Source organism: Dipodomys spectabilis, unplaced genomic scaffold, assembly GCF_019054845.1.
Source record: "Dipodomys spectabilis isolate Male_0828 unplaced genomic scaffold, ASM1905484v1 ptg000002l, whole genome shotgun sequence".
NCBI classification, from domain to species: Eukaryota; Metazoa; Chordata; class Mammalia; order Rodentia; family Heteromyidae; genus Dipodomys; species Dipodomys spectabilis.
This window is the reverse complement of record NW_024870679.1, coordinates 38,285,202-38,307,491: the sequence shown is the minus strand read 5'-3', so window position 1 is coordinate 38,307,491 and position 22,290 is coordinate 38,285,202. Positions and strand designations below refer to the sequence as shown.

The 22,290-nt window shown below is 40.8% G+C and overlaps 1 protein-coding gene across 1 annotated transcript in view; it reads left to right on the top strand.

The window, feature by feature from the left end:
- The window catches only part of Cachd1 (cache domain containing 1), a 226,216-nt gene that overhangs the window by 155,609 nt on the left and 48,317 nt on the right, over positions 1–22,290 (top strand). The window contains exons 5-9 of the mRNA XM_042685056.1: positions 1,547–1,673; positions 5,115–5,259; positions 6,783–6,999; positions 13,577–13,726; positions 19,469–19,702. Of these exons, the coding sequence (XP_042540990.1) occupies positions 1,547–1,673; positions 5,115–5,259; positions 6,783–6,999; positions 13,577–13,726; positions 19,469–19,702 (873 nt within the window). The remainder of the gene's footprint in view (positions 1–1,546; positions 1,674–5,114; positions 5,260–6,782; positions 7,000–13,576; positions 13,727–19,468; positions 19,703–22,290) is intronic.

Sequence of the window (22,290 nt, the reverse complement as noted above, 5' to 3'; positions counted from 1 at the left end):
GAGTGCTCTTTGTCTCTATGGAGGTCAAGGTCCAGGATCGCTATCCGCTACAACTCAGCCTCTAGAGCCATACAGAAACAGATCCTCGACTTAGGCTTGTGGGCATGTGTGTTTGGCTAAACACACCTTCATTCCCTTCCTTTTGCCTTTGCTCAGACTTTTCTTTACTAAATTGCTTTGCATCTGTAAGTCTGTTGGTCTATCAGTTATTGCACCAGAACTTAAGTTTTGCTCATCTTTATACATCTGGCAGCATAGAAAACCAACTTACACATAGTAAGTTGTTAGTGTCTAGCAAAGGACTGAGTTGGTATAAAACAGAGCAAGGGCAAAAAAGCTCAACGAAATTAGAAGATTCTGATTGTAAGAGTGTTTGGGCAGGTGGGGGGGGGGGGAGGCTGGGTGTGTTTTTGCATACCTATTATCTGAGTACTCAGGAGTGTGGACATGAGAACTGAGCATTTGAAGTCAGCCTGGAATACATCATGACACACTGTGTAAAAGAATAAATAAGGAGACAGGTTTGCATACAAGTTGGGTAGCCCTGAGCTGAGGGCAAGTCAGATGTGGACCAGTGGCAGGAAGGGATACGATGCAAATGCAGCATGATGTGATGAGCAGGAACCAGTGTACCTAGGCTTGAACCCCATTTATTGATGCATTTCTTAAGCTTCATGTAAATCTGTTTCTTAAGCTCAAATTCCAAGAAAGAATAATAAGAACCAATATCCTAGGCTTTTTCTTTTTTCTTTTTTTGTCAGTCGTGGGGCTTGAACTATGGGTCTGGGTGCTGTCCCTTAGCTCTTCAGCTCAAAGCAAGCACTCTACCACTTGAGCCACAGCGCCACTTCCAGTTTCCTGGTGGTTTATAGGAGATTAGAGTCTCAGGGAGTTTCCTGCCCAGGCTGGCTTTGAACTGAGATCCTCAGATCTCAGCCTCCTGAGAGCTAGGATTATAGGCGTGAGCCACTAACGCCCGGCTAGGCTTTTTTTTTTTTTTGAATGAAATGGTGGCAAATAAGGGCACATCTCTATCCCAGCACTGAGAGCACAGGAATCATTCTAACACTTTGTAAACAAGAGCCATAATCCTAAGTGGTTATGGTTCTGGGCCTCATGCACCATCTGTGCTATTTCCCTCACTGTGAAGTGACACAAATGAAAGCAAAGTCTGTTAACATCAAATCAGTCTTCAGTTAGAGAATGTACCTCAAGCCAACAAGTGTACACTAGCTCAACAGAGATTGGCCCCATGAGAGAAGAGAGTGATTAATGCAAATGAATCATTTGTGCTAGAAAAATAATCCAGGACATAGAAAATCACCCTACAATGTTAAGAATAATAGTTTCATTTAACTGAAACATTATACTTTCTATTCACAGGTTATTTTTTTAAAGAGCAGGAAGAAAATATTTTGTAGAAATTTACAACCTTGTTATCTAGTGGGATTTCTTCTTCATACTACAAACAGGTTATACAGAACAGATGCTGTAGCTATGTACACCTGTGGATTTGGTGGTTATATTTTTTTCCCTACTCCTCCAGTTCTTGCAGACAACCTGAAATCCAATCCTGGAATTAAGTGGCAGTATTTCAGTTCAGAAGAAGGAATTTTCACGGTTTTCCCAGCTCACAAGTTCCGGTGTAAAGGCAGCTATGAACATCGCAGTAGGTATGTTGATTTGCTAAAGTTTTGTTCTTTTTGTTTAAGAGTGATTTACATAAACAGGCTGAGCGCATGGCTCATGGTAGAACCCTGGCCTACCCTTGGTGAAACCTGTGTTCAAGCCCCAGTATGCAAATAAAGAAATAACAAAAAAAACGTGGTCCACATGAAACATAGTTCTTATGCCATATACAGCTCTGCCTCAAAGCTGTAAGTTGAGCTGTTCTAAAATGATGTCCCCATTTGATACATGAAGGTGTAATAGGCTAGGGTAGGACAGACCAGAAGATCTGTCCACGACCTGTCTAAACAAGCTGTATGAAATTGACTTGTTGGAAGCACTTAAGAGTTTTTGAACGTCAGATGTCTTTGTTGAAACATAAAGAAATGATGGTACCTTCTCTATAGTACAACACAAGACATGACATGGTGATAGATTCCAGTAGATTTTGTGATTCTCAACCTTCCTTTCCATGATTGAAATTTATATGCCAATTTCAGCTACTAGAAGTTGTGAAACTACTACTAACTACTAGTATTCCAACTACTAAGATTGTTCAGAAGGCACTGGATTAGAAATCACCACCGTCCTGGGATGGTACTATATAGCCAGAGGGAGAGAGAGTCATGGGGAGATAGATCATTTATATGACAAGACTCATCAATTTGTAGACCTCCTCTAGGTAAAAAAAAGCTTTCTTTTTTAGCCTAAACAGTTTCCTATTTGCTGTGTCAAGTGTTTGGTGCCAGAACATATGAAGCCAGTGCCAGCTGCCCACTTTCCATGCCATGCCATTTTTTAGTATCTAAATAAACCATCTCTTTAGCTTCCTCCAGACCTTTCCTTTGAAGCATCTAGGGTTTGTCTCCTAGGAAAAAATAATTGGTCTATGCTTTTACTAGAAAAAGACAAAGCAAAACATTTTTGCTGTGTGTTTTTTGACTTTCATATTCTGGTAAGACTTGAGCATCTTGGAGTCTGGACCAGATGTCATGATTCGGGCTTTTAATTGGCTCATCTCAAGAATGCCTGGGCCATCAGAAACCATCTCATTATATTTTTCCTTTTTTTCTTTTTTTCTTTTTTCCTTTTATGTTAGTCATGGGGCTTGAACTCTGGGCCTCGGCTCTGTCCCTCAGCTCTTCAGCTCAAAGCAAGCACTCTACCACTTGAGCCACAGCACCACTTCCAGTTTTCTGGTAGTTAATTGGAGATAAGAGTCTCACAGACTTTCCTGCTGGGCTGGCTTTGAACCGCAATTCTCAGATCTCAGCCTCCTGAGTAGCTATGATTACAGGCATGAGCCACCGGCGCCTGGTACCATCTAATTCTTATTTGCTTCTAGAAGGCAGATATGATAGCATCCTGCTTCTTGTGAATCACCAAGATGGATAATCCAAATGACAGGGCAGGTCTTTGCCATGCCTCAAACAATTCATAGTTTTTAGACTGTTCTTAGCCTCTTTGGTGAATTAACCCTTGATCTTTTCTTCTCTTGGCTCAGTAATCCACATTTCTCTCATCATAGGTTGCCATTCTCATCTCTTGTGCTCATTTTTCCCCCTAATACATTTGTAACTGCTCTGTATCACTTGGAAGAATGCAGGGTTTCAGAGCACGACAACACAGAATAACACTGGTGGATTGCAGGCATGGTACAACGATGCTTCTAGTTTGTACATTTATACGTTTAACATGAGGTGCTTTCTTCTTTTTTTCTAACAAAAACTATCATTTTACAGAAAATCCTCTCCTTAGAGCCTGAAGAACCTAGAAAATTAAACATTTGACTGAGTATGGTCGAATGTACCTTCTTTTCTATTCCCTGTCTCGTTTCTGTAACCTCATCTCTTACATTGTTTTTATCCTATTTCACTACTGGTAGTGATTTCATGAAAATAATACTTAAGTGTTAATGCAAGACTTTTGGCTTGAGAACAATTAGTATAAATTTGGCCAGATTTTGAGGGGATTTGGTATTTTTGCCTACATTTCTTAATTTATACTCAGACTTTTGTGACTCACTGGCACCTAACATTTCAAAGAAAAATTTAGTATTTTAGGGGTGTCAATAAAGGAGAGAATTCTCCTGAGGCCGATTTGATTTTTTTTAAGCCTCCTCTAATTTGTTCCAGCTTTAAAACTGTGAATAGTAACCTCATTAAACCCTTTCTCACAAACCTCCTTGCATAGCACATAAGCAGAAGGCTGCTTTGACCAGAGCCATTGCTTCTTGGGCCCCCACCCCACCCCATCCCCCTTTATCTTCATGTTGGCAAACAAAACCTTGGCAAGAAGAGTGGTTATGGTGGTCTTGGACACATTTTGATGGCATGGTTTTAGTAAAGAGCCTTTTGATGGTTGACCTGTGTGAATTTGCCCCATCCCAGAAAAGAAAGAGGGACTCTTCACAGGACTGCTCGAATGGGAAGAAATCTGCTATTCTAAGCTAGGCAGTATATTCACAGGTTATAGGCTACCTAGCTTCTAGCAAAGTTTCATTCAGTGAGACTGCAAAGGTGAATCCAGCCATACCTCTCCTGGGCATCTACCCAGATCATTGCATTGTGCAGCCATGTGCATTGCTGCACTATTCACAATAGCCAAGTTATGGGAACAGCCCAGATGCCCTACAACAGATGAGTGAATTAATAACATGTGGCACATATACACAACGGAATTTTACTCATACATTAGAAAGAATAAGGTTATGTCATATGCAAGGGAATGGAATGGATGCTAAGTGAGGTAAGCCAAGCACAAAATTACCAATGGTGCATGTTTTCTCTCATATGGAAACTAGATACATATAATATATATATAAAACTGGACATGATAACCTTTTCAGGACTCCAGGCATTCCCACACAAACAGTTAGACAAAAGGAAGAAACCCTTAGGAACACAAAGGTGTAACTTCTCTGAACATTTAAAATACTATTTATTAAATGATCGCTAGGAAATGGACACATAGTTTTAGATGTTATTATTATTGTTGAAGGTGGTGTTTGTTTTTGCTTTGGGTTTTTTTTCTCTTCGGAAGGGGGAGGGGTTGTAAAAGGAAGGTGTAGATACGGGGGAGAGAGTGAGGAAGGGTTAAGTGGATTTTCCTCTCCCTGTTTGCCAGTCTCTACAGCCTAAGGGATGACCACCTCATTTCTTACATCAGCATACATAAGACTAGGTGACATATAACTCTGGAGTATGCTGAAGAAGCACACTTGAAAATGCCCCTCTAGTCAGAAATTCCCAGTCGTTATTCTACAAGTGCATGTTGCTGTCTTGAGATGTTTGTGATGCACTCATTCAGTTTCTCCTTCAGTCCTGATCTCTATCCATCCTTGGGCCCTCCCCAGAAGAATATATGGACACTACTACGCTCACACATCACAGCTGGATTAATTAAGGCCTTTATAACTGACCTCATAGAGTTTCTCCTCCCTCTAGACCCATCTATGTTTCTACCGTTCGGCCACAGTCTAAACACATAGTCGTGATCCTGGACCATGGTGCTTCAGTCACAGACACCCAGCTCCAGATCGCCAAGGATGCTGCTCAGGTCATCCTCAGTGCCATCGATGAACATGATAAGGTAACATTGTGCTAGTGACCCCTATGCCATTGGTCCTCCTTGAATGCCTTTTTAAAGTTACTTCATTGTTTTATGACTTACAGTCATGAGCCTCATAGTGCTAAATCTCAGTCAATCATGTCCCACATATATACTGGTAACCCAATAAAATTATTAAATATAGTAAACCATACCATATAAGGCTGTATAAGTTGAGTATACTATTTACGTAGGGTATGACAGGATGTATGTTGTTTATGCAAGTGCGAAATCTTCTAACAATGTATCTCTCTGGGCATAGCTCCATCTCATATGCACACACACACACAGATACACACAATGCACACGCATTTTATTAGACAAGGTCTCTCTATGTATATCAAGCTGGCCTTCAGCTCAAGGTGTGACTCAAGCTAGTCTTAAATTTACAGTAAGTCCCTCTGCCTCAGCTACACCATTGCACTTATCTTGTATCTTTTCTTAATCCAACCTTAAAATTGGGAGAAAAAGTAATTTCATTTTCATTCTAATATTTGGGAAAACAACTGCCAATCCAAAAATCTCTTTCATAACCCCATCACCACCATAAGCTATCTCATTAATACTTCCTGTTAGTGTTTTTATTTAGCAAGGACTTTCATATTGGAAGCTATGGAGGACAAAGCTGTGGGGATTTGGGTGCTGGGTGTGGGCTGACCTGGACAGGCATGTGTACAGTTAATGATAATCTATTGCCTGTGGACTTTTCCATCTACAAAACTAACTCATCCAGCTGGGTACAGGTAGCTCACATCTGTAATCTTAGCTATTCAAGAGGCTAAGATCTGAGGATGATAGTTCATTGCCAGCCTAGGCAGGAAAGTCTAAGACACTCTTATCTCCAATTAACCACCAAAAAGCCACAAGTGAAGCTGCAGGTCAAGTAGTTGAGAGCTAGCCTTGAGCACAAAAGCTCAGAGATTGAGGTCCTGAATTCAAGACCCAGGACCAGCAAAAACAAAACAAAGAACCCAAAAAAGTCAACTCCTCTATACTCAATCCCCACCTCCAGTTTGAAAAACCCATGTTTTTCTCAGCATAAGTGTTTTATAGTTTTATTGGTTTTTTGTTTTTATTTTGTGCCAGCTGAGGGATTTGAACTCAGGGCCTGGGTATTGTCCCTGAGAGCTCTTTTGCTCAAGACTAGCACTGTACCATTTGAGCCACAGCTCCACTTCCAGCTTTTGTGGGGAGCAGGAGGAGGGGGAGACTCAATTGGAGATTTCTCACAGACTTTTTTGCCTGGGACAGCTTTGTACCACAATCCTTCAGATCTCAGCCTCCTGAATAGCTAGGATTCCAGGCAGGAGCCACTGGTACCCAGCTTGTAGCTTTCTTCATTTGGAGACAAAAATAAAACTTTTTGCTCCCTCTGTCTTACTCATTTCAAATTTGATAGACTTATGACTATAGTTCTACAGGCCCTTAATTTCTGAATTTTTGTTTGAATCTTTTAAATTGTTGGATAACGCTTAAAAAAATTTTTTTTTTGCCTTTTCCTCCAGATTTCTGTGTTGACTGTAGCAGACACCGTCCGGACTTGCTCACTAGACCAGTGCTATAAGACCTTCCTGTCTCCTGCCACCAGTGAGACCAAAAGGAAGATGTCCACGTTCGTTAGCAGTGTCAAGTCTTCAGACAACCCTACTCAGCATGCAGTAGGATTTCAAAAGGCATTTCAGTTAATCCGAAACACAAACAATAACACAAGATTCCAAGCAAGTAGGTACATTCTCTCCAAGGACTATTGGCCATAATTGATAGAAATGGCAATAGGATGGTGTTATGAATGTTTAGCGCTGTTTTTAGAGCTCATATTTTAAATTGACATGGAAACATCTTTCATGAATTATCTTTATGCTCATCTAATACTGAGCTCTCACTAGATATTTTCCAGTCAGAGATCATCTGTCTGTACATTATCTCTTGACTCCTAGAGCCTCTTCTCCTGGCTCCTTTATTAAGAACACATTCCCCGCTTGTTTCCCAAGAGTCCACCCACATGCTTTCCATTGTTGCTTGTCAGCCTTTCTCTTGGACTTGGGGCTGGTCCTTGCCTGTGCGCATGTACACATGTATTCTTCCCTTGATTCTTCCCTCTTCTAACCAGCTGTCATTTAGATGAGCATGGCCCTTTACATGTACAAAGGGACTCTAATTTAATTTCCATGTAGTAAGGAAAATCTGGAATTAGGATTCATGCTAAAGGAAAAGAAAGGATATTTGAAATGGGACTCTGCTTTGAAGTTACTAAAAAGAACGTTTGGTTTTCCCTTTAATATTTGAAAATCTGTAGCTTTTCTTCCTTTTTATTTTTTTGGAAAACATGAGTGGACTTTTTTTTTCTTTATTTTTATTTTTATTTTTTGAGACATGGTCTTGCAATGTAACCTTACACTAGCCTTGTGGGCCTCCTTCCTCAGCCTCCCAAGTGCTAGGATTATGCACCAGCACACCAGGTAATGTATCTTCCTGAGATAGTGTGAGGAATACATTTTCAAGTTCTCTTGAGTATCTGAATTTAAAGCAAAACAGCGCTGACAAAGCAAAGCATAGTGTCTGACGTGATAAGCACTCTAAGTGACAGAAGTCACTATTATTATGGTAATTAATAATAGATAGCCTATGGGATTGAAATAACATACATTCATTATCTCCCAGCTTCTCTGGGTCACTACAGGTTACCTGAGTCTCCTGTCTAGAGATTTACAAGGCTGGAAACTCACAGTCAGACAGGGCTATGGAACTGAGGCTCCCAGTCCTTGTCTGAGCTCACCTGCTCACCGGCAGGGTCTGTTTCCTGGCAACTATAAACCTCATGTTTGTTTGCTTCCTTGAGCCCAGTAGGGGCACATGTCTTCTGTTCAAGTCCCTGGCTTCAGGAAAGACTGGGGCTTTCTTTTAATATACTCATCTGATTCTGATTAGACCAGATCAGTTCTTTTAATTTTTTTTAAATTTTATCAAGGTATTTTCTCTTGTGATCAATTCAAAGTCAATTTAGTGGGACATTTATTATTTAAATTTATTTTCCAATGATAAACGTTACTAGGGCACATTCTGTGTTGTATTTTAGTGTGTGTGTGTATGTGTGTGTGTGTGTTTCTGTTTGTGTGAGTGAATGAAACAAGCTATATTGCAATGTTGGGGTTTTTTTGTAAAGGTAATGTACAGAGGGGTTGCAGTTATATAAGTCAAGTATTGAGTACATTTCTTGTTGAACAGTGTCCCCTCTTCCCTCGTTTTCTCCTACTTTTCCCTCCCAGCTCCTCCCTTGACAAATTATATAGTTAATTTGCCACATAGTGTGTAGTGAGTATTGCTGCTGAATTAGTTCACCCTTTCTCCTGCCATTTCTGTGCTTTTCCTTACACTTCAAATCAGAGGAGCTTTTGTGTGTGTTTTTCTTTAATTTCTTCTGTTTTTCCCCTTTTGTCTCTGTTTTTCATTTCTGTACCTTTTGTCTTGTATGTAGTGTGTCTTGTATGTAATGTGTCTTGTATGTAGTGTATCAGACTTGGGGAACATAATTTGTCCTTCTCTGCCAATACATGGCACAATGGAGTGAAAACCCATCACCATTGCTATATTCCATTGGTTCGAAGCAACTATACAACGCATAGTGCATGCCCAAGCAAACAATACGATGCATAGCCTATGGATCCTGTGAACCATCTTAAGTTTTCCCTGCTGGTATTGTCAAGTACCAGCTATCCATGAACCAGTATTACCTGGTGAGGGTATTACCTGCCTACAATTCAGTTCAATTGCTGGACCCATAGGATTGGTGGCAAATTGACTCAATTTGTCAATGTCAGTCACTGAAAATGTTCTTTCTACTTGATACTTCCGTTTTGAACCATCATTAGTACTGAGTTTGATTACTGTACAATTTAAAGAATGGAAAGAAATGTTAGATTAACACTTGAAAACCCAGATGCCCAGATGCCTATGGTAGTCGGACAGTGAATGTGGGCAAGCAAGTGGAGATTCCATCATGAGGACCATTTCAAGAGCATAGTTAGCTAGAAGGGTGTGCATTCCACCACAGGGGCGACTGCTCTTCCATCACAAGAGTGCCTGCCCAGGGTTGCTTCATCTTCTGGCTCAAGCCAGAAATCTGGACTTTTTAATGGAAATTCAATTGATGTCCAATTGTTGGCATTTATTACAGCTTTAAAACTATGAACAGAGGCCTTATTAAACCTCTTTTCTCATACTTTCCTGTAACTCGTAGAAGCAGGAGCTTGGACTGATAGGAGACATATCTCCTCTGGGGTGTTTGGTATTTGTTTTGTTTATGTTGGCAAGCAAAAACATGGCAAAATGACCAACCATCAAAGACTTTGACAATTTTTAATGGCACAGGTTCTAAAATATTCGAGAGAAGCCTCTTTTTTTTAGGCCAAGTAAGATGTTTTTAAGGTTTAGCTCACCATCCTCCAGTTTATAGCTTATAGTGACAGTTCAAAGAAAAAAAGGAAGCCAAATTTGTTTATATAAAGAAATGATTCCAGGATTTGCATTGTCCTCTTCATTTAGGAGAAGTTTTAGACTGTTTTCAAGCATTAGAGCCTTAGTGCTTAAGAATGTGGCTTTTGAATTTCAACCAATATTCTACTCTGAAACTTTCTAATCTTGTTATCTTCAGCAATTATTTGACTTCTTCAGGTCTCATCTGTAAGCTGGCAGTTAATAACTAGACCCAGTTTCCATCATGAGTTTTTGGTAACATTAGCTGTAACTATTATTCTATTTCCTCTAAGACTTCTTGCTCCAGTCAAGGTAGGGTGGATTTCCCAGGCTTTTTACTCAAGCCCCATGATGACTAAAGGCCACCAGTAGGCTTAGCAAGGGCCACGTGGGGATGAATGAATATATTTTTTTTCTAGTTCACACTGTGCATCACTACTTGTGTTCACTCCATGGACAGTCAGGTAGAATCCTACTGTTGGTCTGGTGCATCTTTAAGGGACCTGGGGATAAAGGTACTTTAATGAGTAATACTTGTCCTATGGGATTGTTGTAAGGATTGGCCTGCTCTTAATTGTGAAGCATCTGCCCACAGTAGTGGCCAGAGAAACAGAAGCTACATGACATAAATTATTGTAGTATATGTAGTTCTGCATAAACTGATTTGTACCAAGGAGAACATCTAAAAATCTTATGCAGTGCAAACTCTTTGTTTGTGTATATGCATTTTCTTTTATTTATTTTTTCACTTTTAAAAATTACCTTTAAGTAGTTACACAAAAGGATTTCAGTTCAACACAGCAGTTTATGAGTGCACTGCATCTTGAATGTTATCACTCCTTACATCATTGCAAGGGAAGCTCTTTCTTAATGCTGTGGTAGGTCCACAATGATATTATTTACACTTTTAGGTTTTTTTTCTTCTGAGTTTTTTTTTGGGGGGGGGCCAGGGGGAGGGGAGTAAGGGTAGGGGTGGCTGAAGGATCATTTTATAGCAGAAGGAGTAAGCTGGTTATATTAAGGGTTGTTGCACAGGCTAGGCTCAAATTTTAATTGCTTTCTCCCTGCTATATTGACTCCAAGACATGCTTGTGACTTAGCAACCTTCCCTCCCCCAGTAGTCTGTTGTATTTTCTTCTGGTTCCATGCTATGTCATTTCCACAAATCCTATGCTATGTCATTTCCCCAAATCCCTATAATCATCCTTAACATTACTAGTTAGAAGGATTTGAGTGACAAGGAGGAGAATATTCTGATAAGTAAGATAATAAAAAGCAGATTGGATTTGATGGACTTGATTATTGTGAATGGAAAAATAACTCTGTTTTGCTTGACGATTAAGTAATAATGGAGTCTGCGTCTGGGCAGAGCTAGTGAGGCTGTGTCTTATTATTTTTGGATGGAAAGAAAATGTACTTGAGTGCTAGAGGACCCTGAGGGCCACAGACTTCTCATTCTCTAATTATATCCCTGTGTCCTAAAAGTAGCTTTGGGTAACAGCCTATTCTGTCGTGAAAAATATCCCTGAAAGCTGGCTGTGGTGGCTCATACCTGTAAACCTAGTTACTCAGGAAGTTGAAATCTGGAGGGTCGAAGTTCAAAGCCAAAGTCTATGGCGGTATGGCTCAAGTAGTATAGTGCAAACCAAACATAAGCCAAACAAACTCAAGACTCTGATTTCTTTTTGTTTGGATGGTTGTTTTGGCTGGTCCTGAGGCTTGAATTCAGGGCCTAGCATTATCCCCGAGCTCTTTTGCTCAAGCCTAGTCCTCTACCACTTTGAGCCACAGCACCACTTTGGATTTTCTGGTGGTTAATAGGAGATAAGAGTCTCACAGACTTTCCTGCTGGGACTGGCTTTAAATTATGATCCTCAAATCTCAGACTCTTCAGTCACTAGGATTTATAGGCATGAACTACCACCAATACCCAGCTAAGGCCCTGATTTCAAACCCTGATACCAGCCCTCCTCCCATAAAAAAATTGAGTTTAAGCCTTGCTTCTATATCCCATGCTAGTAATAAATAAGGGAACTTTAAATCCAATTTTTCAGTCAAATTTTTAACTTAGTTCAATTGTCTAGACCTGAGAATATTAACCTTAATTATACAATTCTACATAATAAGGAATACTTCAGAATCTAAAGTAGAAATTTGTAAGCCCAAGGAAATTCTAGCCTTGTGTCTTCATTGGTGGGATAACTTTAAGGGCAACTCTAGTTGTTATGATTGGCTGTGTAACAAATTACCCCAGTACTGAATGACTTAAACTATAAACTTTTATTGTTTGATGGTCTGTATGACAGGAATCTAGGCACGCCATCACTGGGTGCCTCTGGTTCAAGGTCTTTAATATGACTGCCTAGTTTAATAACTGTTACCATCATGTCAGAGTTCAATTGGAAAAGAATAAGCTTCCAAAGTCACTCACTACCTGCAGGATGGTCAAATCTGAGGGCCTTGTTGCTCACTTATTCTTAGGACGGATCGCAGAGTGAGACAGTGCCATAGCAGAAGCTGGTGTCTTCTTATAACTTTCTTTGTCACCTAACCTTGGGCTCTACACCTCACCCTCTTGGATACAGTGTGTTCTCTAAGCGGTCACTGAGTCCAGCCCACCCTCAGAGGGAAGCAGTGACCCAAGGATGGGTAGAGCAGGAAGAGGGCTTCATAGAGTGCTCGCCATGCTCACCGTGAAGAAACCTTAATCAGATGACTGCCATAGGAACCTGTGGAAATAACACACAAATGTTTACTTTTCCATAAAAGGATAAGCTTCCATGCAGGATGTCTTAAAAGTATCTGTTTACTCTGAGAACCTCAGATTAGAAAGAAAGGTAAAAGTCCAGTTCTCTTCCTTCCCTGCTTTAGTAAAGTGGCTGTCCAGCCTCCATTCGTTATCTGCAGCAGGAGGAAGTTTGTCTGCCCCTTTTGAGTCAGTCCTCTGGACAGAAATTATTCTCTTTGAGCTAAAATTGCCTCCATTTCTCTGCTCATTACCCTGATTTGGAGAATTTTAATCTCAAATCATAGATTTCTGCAGAGTAATAGTAGGTGTGTGAGTGGGGTGGGTTGGAGGGAGTTGCAGTTAGTGAAGTTTCTTTCTCTTTTAATTCTCTCATGCTAGAATCCTCTTGCTTGTAAATGACCCAGCCAGACCTCACACCTAACCCTGGGAGGTCTACCTTATCATTATACCATTTTATGGACAAGAAAATAGACATGTAGAGAGGTGTCTAAATGCCCTACACTGTATGGAAATTACAGAGCTGAATTTTGAGCACAGGCTCCCATGTCCATGTTTTTGCAATTTCTACCGCATTGATGCATGTTCAGAATAAAAACGTACCTGGACATTGTATAGGGAAAATAACCTTACATATCTGAAGAGCCAATGGAAGAATCTCCATTCTCAAGTCTTCCACCCTCCCCTAAAAGTGTGGCTTGTGCTGCTGGCCTTGAGTCACTGATAAAAGGCAATTCATCCTCTGAATCTTCTATCTCAGAAGGCGGCGGAGGAAGTCCAAATGGGTCTAGCATTACTTCACACAGCCATGAGAGCTTGAAGGAAATCATATTCCTTTATATAGTATATGCACCCTCAGCATCCCTACCTGGGTTGAGGCCTAGTGGTCCAGATAGGGCAGGATGCCAGAGAGGCAGAGGCAGGAAGATGAAAGACAACAAATCATGTGGACAGGAAGGACCCTTGTGCTCACAGGGTCATGGTGGTGGGGGAGGGGGATCCAAGAGAACCCAAAAGAAACTACACAGCTGCCTCCAGCCAGAATCCAAGTATAACCTCAATTTGTATGTTTTTGTTTAGATACAGACATGGTCATCATTTACCTGTCAGCTGGGATTACATCAAAGGACTCTTCCGAAGAAGATAAAAAGGCAACTCTTCGTGTCATCAATGAAGAAAATAGCTTTCTGAACAACTCCGTAATGATTCTCACCTATGCCCTCATGAACGGTAGGCAGTGTTTCCAGATTTTTCTTTCAGATGAAAGTTCTCTCTAAACAGATGCTGTGGGGGGGGAGGGAGAGAGAGAGAGAGAGAGAGAGAGAGAGAGAGAGAGAGAGAGAGATTCAATGACAGCATTCTTTGATAAAGGCTGTTGAAATAAGCCACCAAACAGCTCCTTCTCTACCTAATGCTGGTATTAAAGCAGGTCAGCACGCTCCATTCAGCATCTCTCATTTTTCCTAAATCTCCATTTCTATATCCTCCGGAGGATTTTGTATGGCTGCCTGTCCCCACAACCCCCAGTTTCCTTATTATTCAAGGTTATCTGAGATTCTCACACTAAGGGGCTAAGTTACTCCCCTTGTGGAATTCAGGGGCAGAAGACAAGTGCTTGTTTTCTGTCACCATGTTGTCCCACAGCATCAACACCAGCCTCCTTAGCATTCAAATGCAGATAAAAGTGACTGACTTTGCTGAGTGTGCTGGTGCCCACTGGGGAAGCATTGAAAAACCTGAGTTAAAGGGGTAGCAAGTTTGAGGCCAGCCTGTGCTCTTTTAAGAACCTGTCTCAAAAAACAGAGAAAAAAAATTTTTAAAAGAAGAAAACAAAACCCTATGCTTTGCAAGCTCATCCTTAAAATATTTGGACCAGCACTTGATGCTTGTTAGGTTTTTGATAAAACGATTGTGTGGTTGCTTACTATTAGTGTGTTGAAAGAATTTAGCAAATTGCCAAATTTGAGGAGATACCCCATTTTTTCCCCACCATCTTCTAGTGTCTGCACCTGTGAGCTATGTGCTGTTTCTCTTCTTGCTCATGCGTGGTTTGTCTTCCTCACCATCTTCTTCCTTAGGCCTCTCACTGATCAAGACAGCCAGCATCCATGTTTCAGAGGCCAAGTCTTAATCCTACAGTCTTCTATTTCTCTCCACACTTCCAAATTTCCATGCAGAACCATGTGGCTTTAGGGACAGTGGTTTCATTTTAATAGGCTAAGAGTTATTGGGGGAATGCTGCTGAAATGCAAATTCCTAGGCACTGTCCTCAAATTTCTTTTTCAGACCCTATTCAGAAGGGGTCCACACATCTATGTTTTCAGAAAAATGATTCATCTGTTTCTTAAAGACCATATCTGAAGGAGGCCAGGCTCTGTTGGTCCATCCTCTGTACTTGTAGTGTGCATTTACTACTGGCAGGCAAGTTACTTAAGCCTCCCTCCCTCCCTCCCTCCATCTTTCTCTCTCTGTCTCTCTGTCTCTGTCTCTCTGTCTCTCTGTCTGTCTCTCTCTCTCTCTCGCTCTCTCATTTTATCTTTCCTTTTTGAGACAGGTTCTTAGCATGTAGTTCAGGCTACCCTACTAGAACTTACGTCACCCAGACTAGCCTCAAACTCATAATCCTCCTACATCAGCTTCCCAAGTGCTGGGATTATAGGCATGCACCATCACACTGACTTTTAGCTTCAATTTTACCTATGAAATAAAAATAATAAAATCTGCTACATAGGAATGTTATCAACACAAATAAACAAAATATGATGTGATATGCCAGAACCTGGCAAATGGGTTCACAAAGCCTAAAAGGAGTAGTGGAAGATATTGTAGTTTCTTGTCACAGAAAATTTAGCTAGAGTGCTCATTTACCACTGCACCCCCAACTGCCCTGCCTCCTTTCCCTGTGCTGCAGTGGGATACTCACATAGTGCCCTCTCTTCCCTGTGCCTCCACTTGGTCCAGGAATGTGAGCTTCACAGGAATGTACTCTGAGCCCTCAGCATGGGGACAGAGCACAGCTGGAATGGGGGGGGGGGGGCGGAAATGCACTCTTTGTGCCTGGGCACATATTCTGAGGGTCATCTGTGGTTGTCTTCTTTTCCCATGGTTTAACATCTTTTACTCATGACAGGAAAGAAAGTAGGAATGTAAAATCCCATGAGCACCTGCAATCTCAAGCACATACAAGAGCGTCCTTGTCTTCCTCACTAACCAGTGAGGAAGGCTTGATGGATGAGGCAAATGAATTAAATGCAGTAGAGGAGTGAGAAGACCAAAGATCAGCTCTCGTGTGTGACAGATATAAAGCCTCCTTGCTTCATCCATCCGTCATGGTGCTAAACCCTCCCACATTTCCAGAGTCCTGATAATTCCACACTTTAAAAACTCTAGTTATACTGGGTGCCAGTGGTTCATGCCTATAATCCTAGCAACTCAGGAGGCTGACATCTAAGGATCATAGTTCAAAGCCAGCACAGCCAGGAAAGTATGTAAGACTCTCATCTCCAATTAACCACCAAAAAGCTAGAAGTGGCTTTTTAGCACAAACGATCAGGGACAGGGCGTAGGCCCTGAGTTCAAGCCCCAGGACTGGCGCGCGCACACACACACACACACACACACACACACACACACACACACACACACACACACACACACACACACACACACACACACACACACACACAACTTCTGGTTAGTTCATCTTTTTCTCTTTTTCACTAAACATATCTGCACTGCCAATTTTCTCTCTTTCCTTTCTTCCCGTCTCAGAATGGCTCAGTGCTGAGCCGGGCGCTGGTGGCTCACACCTGTAATCTTAGTTACTCAGGAAGCTGAGATCTGAGGATCACGGTTCAAAGCCAGCCCGGGCAGGAAAGTCCGTGAGACTCTTATCTCTAGTAAACCACCAGAAAACCAGAAGTGGCATTGTGGCTCAGTGGTAGAGCACTCGCCTTGAGCTAAAGAGCTGAGGGACAGTGCCCAGGCCCAGAGTTCAAACCCGACAAAAAAAAAGTTCACAACCAACCAAAAATAAAAGAATGGCTCAGTGCCATTCGCCAAAGCAGACACATTCCTTTACCGGCTCTATCAGGGTTTAACTACTGTGAGAATCTGAGAAGAAAGAATTTATTGCCAGTCACAGTGACTCATGCCTGTAATCCTAGCTATATGGATAGCTAAGATTGAGAGTATTGCCATTTGAGGTCAGCTCAAGCAAAAAAGTCGATTCCTTTCTAACCAATAATTGTTCCTATCATCTTAGCTACATGGAAAGCAGATGGCAGGGGTTGGAGGCAGGTATCATGGTTCCAGGCCATCCCAGGAAAGAAGAGATCATAGGATCTCTTCTCAATAGAAGAAGCTGGGTAAGAGGGTATATTCCTGACTTCCTAACTGTATACTATAGGAGGATCATGGGTCCAGCATCAAGCCTGGGCAGGAAGTGAGACACTAGCTCACAAATGAACACAAGAAAGGGTTGGAGGCCCAGTTCAGTAGAAAGTGGAGGAAGATTAGAAAAGGGAAGATCCAGAAAGAAGAGTTGATAACTTGGAGATTTCAGAGAAACCTGTAAGTGCTGATGTTTAAAGACCACGTAGGAGGCCTTTTGTGGAAGACTCTGAAGGGCTATTGGCTTTTCATGGCTGCTGGTTCTATATGTGTTCTGAATAAAATATCTAGAGCAAGCTTGCTATTGATGAGCAAGCCAGTGGTTGAGAAATAGAATTTCACTTAGATCAAACAACAGTGGGACAAGCTGGAACATTCTGGAGCCTCTGTGTCTGTCTCTCCCTATCCCTTGCTTCATTTCCCAAGCCTTGCAATACTTGACATTTGGCATCTTTAACTTGGAAGCACACAGCAAGGAGGAATCTGAGCAGTGTGGCTTCTAGCATGGTGGTAGACAACCCAGCAAATTTACCATTATACTGACCCTAATGCCACCCCTTCCTTAACAATTCATGCTACAGGGAGCTATACTCGACACTTGATAACCTTCCACCCACTCACTGCTCTATTTTGTCCAAAAGTGAGTCTTGTTTCTTATATTTTGAGAATGCCAAGACATTCAGAAGAAGGGAAATGTATTTATTGCCTGAGTTGTCACCCTATATTATTTTACCTCCATAAGCTTCTCGTGTGTATCAGGTCATAGGTGAGTCATATCTTTTGTGTTGTGTTTTATTCTGGAGTAGACCTCTTAACCTCCATGTCTTAGCTGCATGCCAAGCAAAGGGAAGACTAATTTGATTCTGACTTAATCTGGCCCAAGTATTTTTTTTCTTGCTTTCCTGTAATATTGCAGGAGAGGAGGAAAAGAAAGTTTATCAGTTAGGTCCTGCTACTACTGATAGATAAGACTTCTTGATGCTAGAAATATATGCACTCCAAATGGTAGCTAAACCATGAAAGCCTCAATCTGGTGGGGTTTTTGTTGTTGTTGTTGTTGTTGTTGTTTGGATTTTTGTTTTGTTTTGTTTTGGTGCTAGTTCTAAGGCTTTAACTCAGGGCCAGGGTACAATCCCTTAGCTTTTTAAATCAACACTAGTGCTCTACCACTTGAGCCATAGCTCTACTTCTAGCTTTTTTCTAGGGCTTTAACTCAGGGCCAAGGTACAATCCCTTAGCTTTTTAAATCAACACTAGTGCTCTACCACTTGAGCCATAGCTCCACTTCTAGCTTTTTTTGGTGGTTATTTGGAGATACGAATCTCCAGGTTTGTTTGCCCGGGTTGGCTTTGATCTGTAATCCTCAGATCTCAGCCAGTCCTCAGACTAGTTAGGATTAGAGGTATAAGCCAGTGGTGCCCAGCTACATCAGGTTTTTGTTTTTTAAGCAATGGTTTGCTATTAAAATCCTAAAGAATTGAAGTAAAAATCCTCAAGAATATGAAATAAAAGCAGGGTAGATTCTCGGTGATGACTGAAATCATCTGAATTTGTTTACAGTGGTACCCATATGCGACCAGTTACTAATCCTTTTGACTATGTGCCAACAATAGCAGACTTTAAAAAAAAGTTTATTAAATTTATATTGCACTATAGATTACAGATGCTGGAGAACAATACATCCCACTATGCTTAAATCTTGTACAAAGTTTGCAAAACCCTCTAATGTAAAAAGTATACATTAAATAAATCAAATCCAGTATTATCTTAACAGTATCAAGCATGAAAGCATTTATAATTAAAATGAACAGGGTTTAGAGACATCACTAAATGCAATCTATAATTCTTTCATTTAGTTTCATGAGATTTTTGGCAAGTGGTTTTATAAGTGAAAAAGTAAGGAATGAAATGATCAAGTTTTATCCTTTAAAACTTAAAATTACATCTCCTTTAAATTAAATGCAGGCTTTTTAAACCATTAGTTTGGCTTTCAAATATTAAATGCAGCAAAGGAATTTAAATCTTGTAATTAAACATTTTGGGGCAAATACATCCTTATAAATGAGTCTACCTTTACTCTTTGTTTTTCATTTCCGCTGCTGTATATATGTGTAGATGTGCACATGTACATGCCCATATTTGGGCTTGAACTCAGAGCCTCTGTGGAGTTCCTGAGCTTTTTTCGCTCAAGGTTCGTGCTCTGCTGCTTGAGCCACAGCTCTGCTTCTGGCTCAATTGGAAATAAGAGTCTTGTAGACTTTCTTGCCCAGGCTGGGTTTGAACTGTGATCTCAGATCTCAGCTTCCTGAGTAGCTAGGATTACAGGCTTGAGTCACCCACGCCCAACTGCCATTCCTCTTGCCTTTTGAAGCATTCCCCTGCCCTCTTGAGTAGATAAAGAAAGACTGTGTCTCCGACTTGTCATCTTCTCTAGGAACTGGTATATGAGTCCATATCGTTCCTGTAAAGACCTCTAGGGTAGCAAGACCTTAACCTTGTCCATAATAAAAATAAATGTTAAGATGCTACATGGATATAACCACTTTGCCTTTCATGTTTTCCCCTTGACTTTGATTCTAGATGGAGTGACTGGTCTGAAAGAGCTAGCTTTTCTGAGGGACTTGGCTGAACAAAACTCTGGGAAGTACGGTGTGCCAGACCGGACAACCTTGCCCGTGATTAAGGGCAGCATGATGGTGCTGAACCAGCTGAGCAACCTGGAGACCACAGTCGGCAGGTTCTATACAAACCTTCCCAACCGGATGATTGATGAGGCTGTCTTTAGCCTCCCCTTCTCTGATGAGATGGGAGATGGTAAGTTTGGAGAAATTTTATACAAAGGGAGGGGGAGCTGGTAATCAACAGATAGAAACAGATACTACTTGTTCTAGAGCATAGGGTTATAGAGCCACTGCCATCTAACCTGTACATTGTATTCAGCAGCAGAAATCCCTATCCTGTTTTATCCTATTGCCCCAGCCTCAGTAGACCAAATGATGTATTTTCTAATGAGCTTCATAAAGATGTTCCAGTTTCCAGATTTAGCCAATTGGAACTAAATAGCTAAATAAATAACTAAGCTAATTTAGCTAATAAATAATCTTAATAACTAAATAGGGTAGCTTTGTATCTCAAGTCATAAATGAAGATCAGAGGTGCTTCTGGTTTAGCCTAAAATGCAGGCCATACTCAAATTGGTTTGTCATCAGATGAACTCTCAAATTCTATTTTTCCTCTTAAATTATTGTCCTGGATGGCTTATTTAATCTTGTTAATTCCCCATTTGGTCATCTGCTAAATGAGGTAATACTTCTTTAAAAATTTTAATATTAATTTAGAGATAGATAACCATTTTCCAGTAACCAGCAGGCCATCCAATAATTACTGTTCTTATTTAATAGCTTTTTACTATCATCATCATAATTCTATCATTCTCATGGCTTAAAAAAAATGTGAAAGAAGGGGCTGGGAAGGTGGCTCAGTGGTAGAGTGCTTGCTTTGCATGCCTGAGGTCCTGGGTTCGATTCCTCAGCACCACATAAGCAGAAAAAGCCAGAAGTGACTCTGTGGCTCAAATGGTAGAGCACTAGCCTTGAGCTGAAGAGCTGAGGGACAGCGCCCAGGCCCAAAGTTCAGGCCCTACGACCAACTGAAAAAAAATAAAAAAAGTGAAAAAAGGCACTGGTGGCTCACGCCTGTAATCCTAGCTACTCACCAGGCTGAGATCTGAGGATCACAGGTCAAAGCCAGTCTGGGTAGGGAACTCTGTGAGACTCTTTTCTCCAATTAACCATCAGAAAACCACAAGTGGTACTGTGGCTCAAAGTGATAGAGCGCTAGCTATGACCAACTCCTCCCCTCTCCACCCCCAGAAAAAAAAAATTTGAAAGAGCTGGGCACTGGTGGTTCATGCCTATAATCCTAGCTACTCAGAAGGCTGACATTTTCGGATTGCTATTTGAGGCCAGCCATCCCAGGCAGGAAAGTCTATGAGACTCTTATCTCTAATTAACCCCTACCCTAAAAAAAAAAGTTGGAATTGGTGCTATGGCTTAAGTTGTAGAAGAGCACCAGCCTTGAGTAAAATAGCTTAGGGACAGTGCCCAAACCCTGAGTTGAAGCCCTAGGAAGGACCAGCGATAGAGTGGGAGAGAAAGAAAGAGAGAGAGACAGACAGAGAGAGAGAAAAATATATATATATATATGTGTGTGTGTGTGTGTGTGTGTGTGTGTGTGTATGTATATCCCTTAAAGCAATTATGAAAATTAAAAACAAAAACATATGTGACTATCTAGAAATTTGCCTGGCCCACATTACAGTCTTAGTAAAAATATATTTAAAAAAAATTTTATATTCTTACATATTCTTTTCCTTACATACTCAACACTGAAGGTCAAAGAGGCAGCTGATTACTAGTCAGATGTATGTCATCAGGATCTGAAATCTTATTTTTATGGTCAGTTAACTAGGAACTCTCAAAAGTAAGGATATTCAAAGAAATTTCACTCACAATAACTACTAAGCCTAAGAGGAGGGCTTGACAAAGAGCAATTGCCTAGCAGGCATGAAGCCCTGAGTTCCAAAAAATAAGAGAGAAAGAAAAAGAAAAAATTAACAAGCCTATGGAGAACATGTTTTTTAGGAAGAGGTAAACATTCTTTTTAAAAGAAGAAATAGGATTAGAGACTAAGTCAATCAGTTGATCACCTGCTTAGCAAGCACAAAGCTTAAGTTCAAACTGTAGTACTACTGTAGTACTACAAGAACAAGTACTTGTTCTTGTAGAACAAGAAACATAATAACTGCTATTACTCTTTCATTTCTATTACTCCTTACCTTTCTGACAGGGTCCACAGATATGTATAGTATAGAAACTTACCCTTTCTGTATTTCCTTTATAGTAACAATATCACATCTTAAATGCATGTGACTTTTTATGCATTTGCCAATACTACCAGGTTCCAGTCAAACATTGTGCCAGTCAGTGATGGGGAAGGCACACACCCCCTTCACCAAGATTTTGTATGATAAGAGAAAGATCATGAAATCCTGCTGATACTGTGGTAAAGGAACAGACAGATAAAAAAAAAACTAGTCCTGTAGAAACTCAAGAGGACTGAGCAGGCTAGTTCTGTTTCTAGTAGTATTTGGAAGGATGGAACTCTTCTCGATTTTACCTCTACAACCCAGAGAACCACCCTGAATGCTTTAAACCACATCTGTGTGAAGCGTTAGTCAACAGGTGATGACTGATTCTATCCAAATTGTAATCTTCAGGGCCTATTTTGTGAATCTTGTACAGTGGGCTCCAGTCATTGGTTTGCAGATCTTGAATACCCCTACTTGAATATATATTTTTATCTTGAGTTTTCCATCCCTAGACTGATTATTGAGTGATACA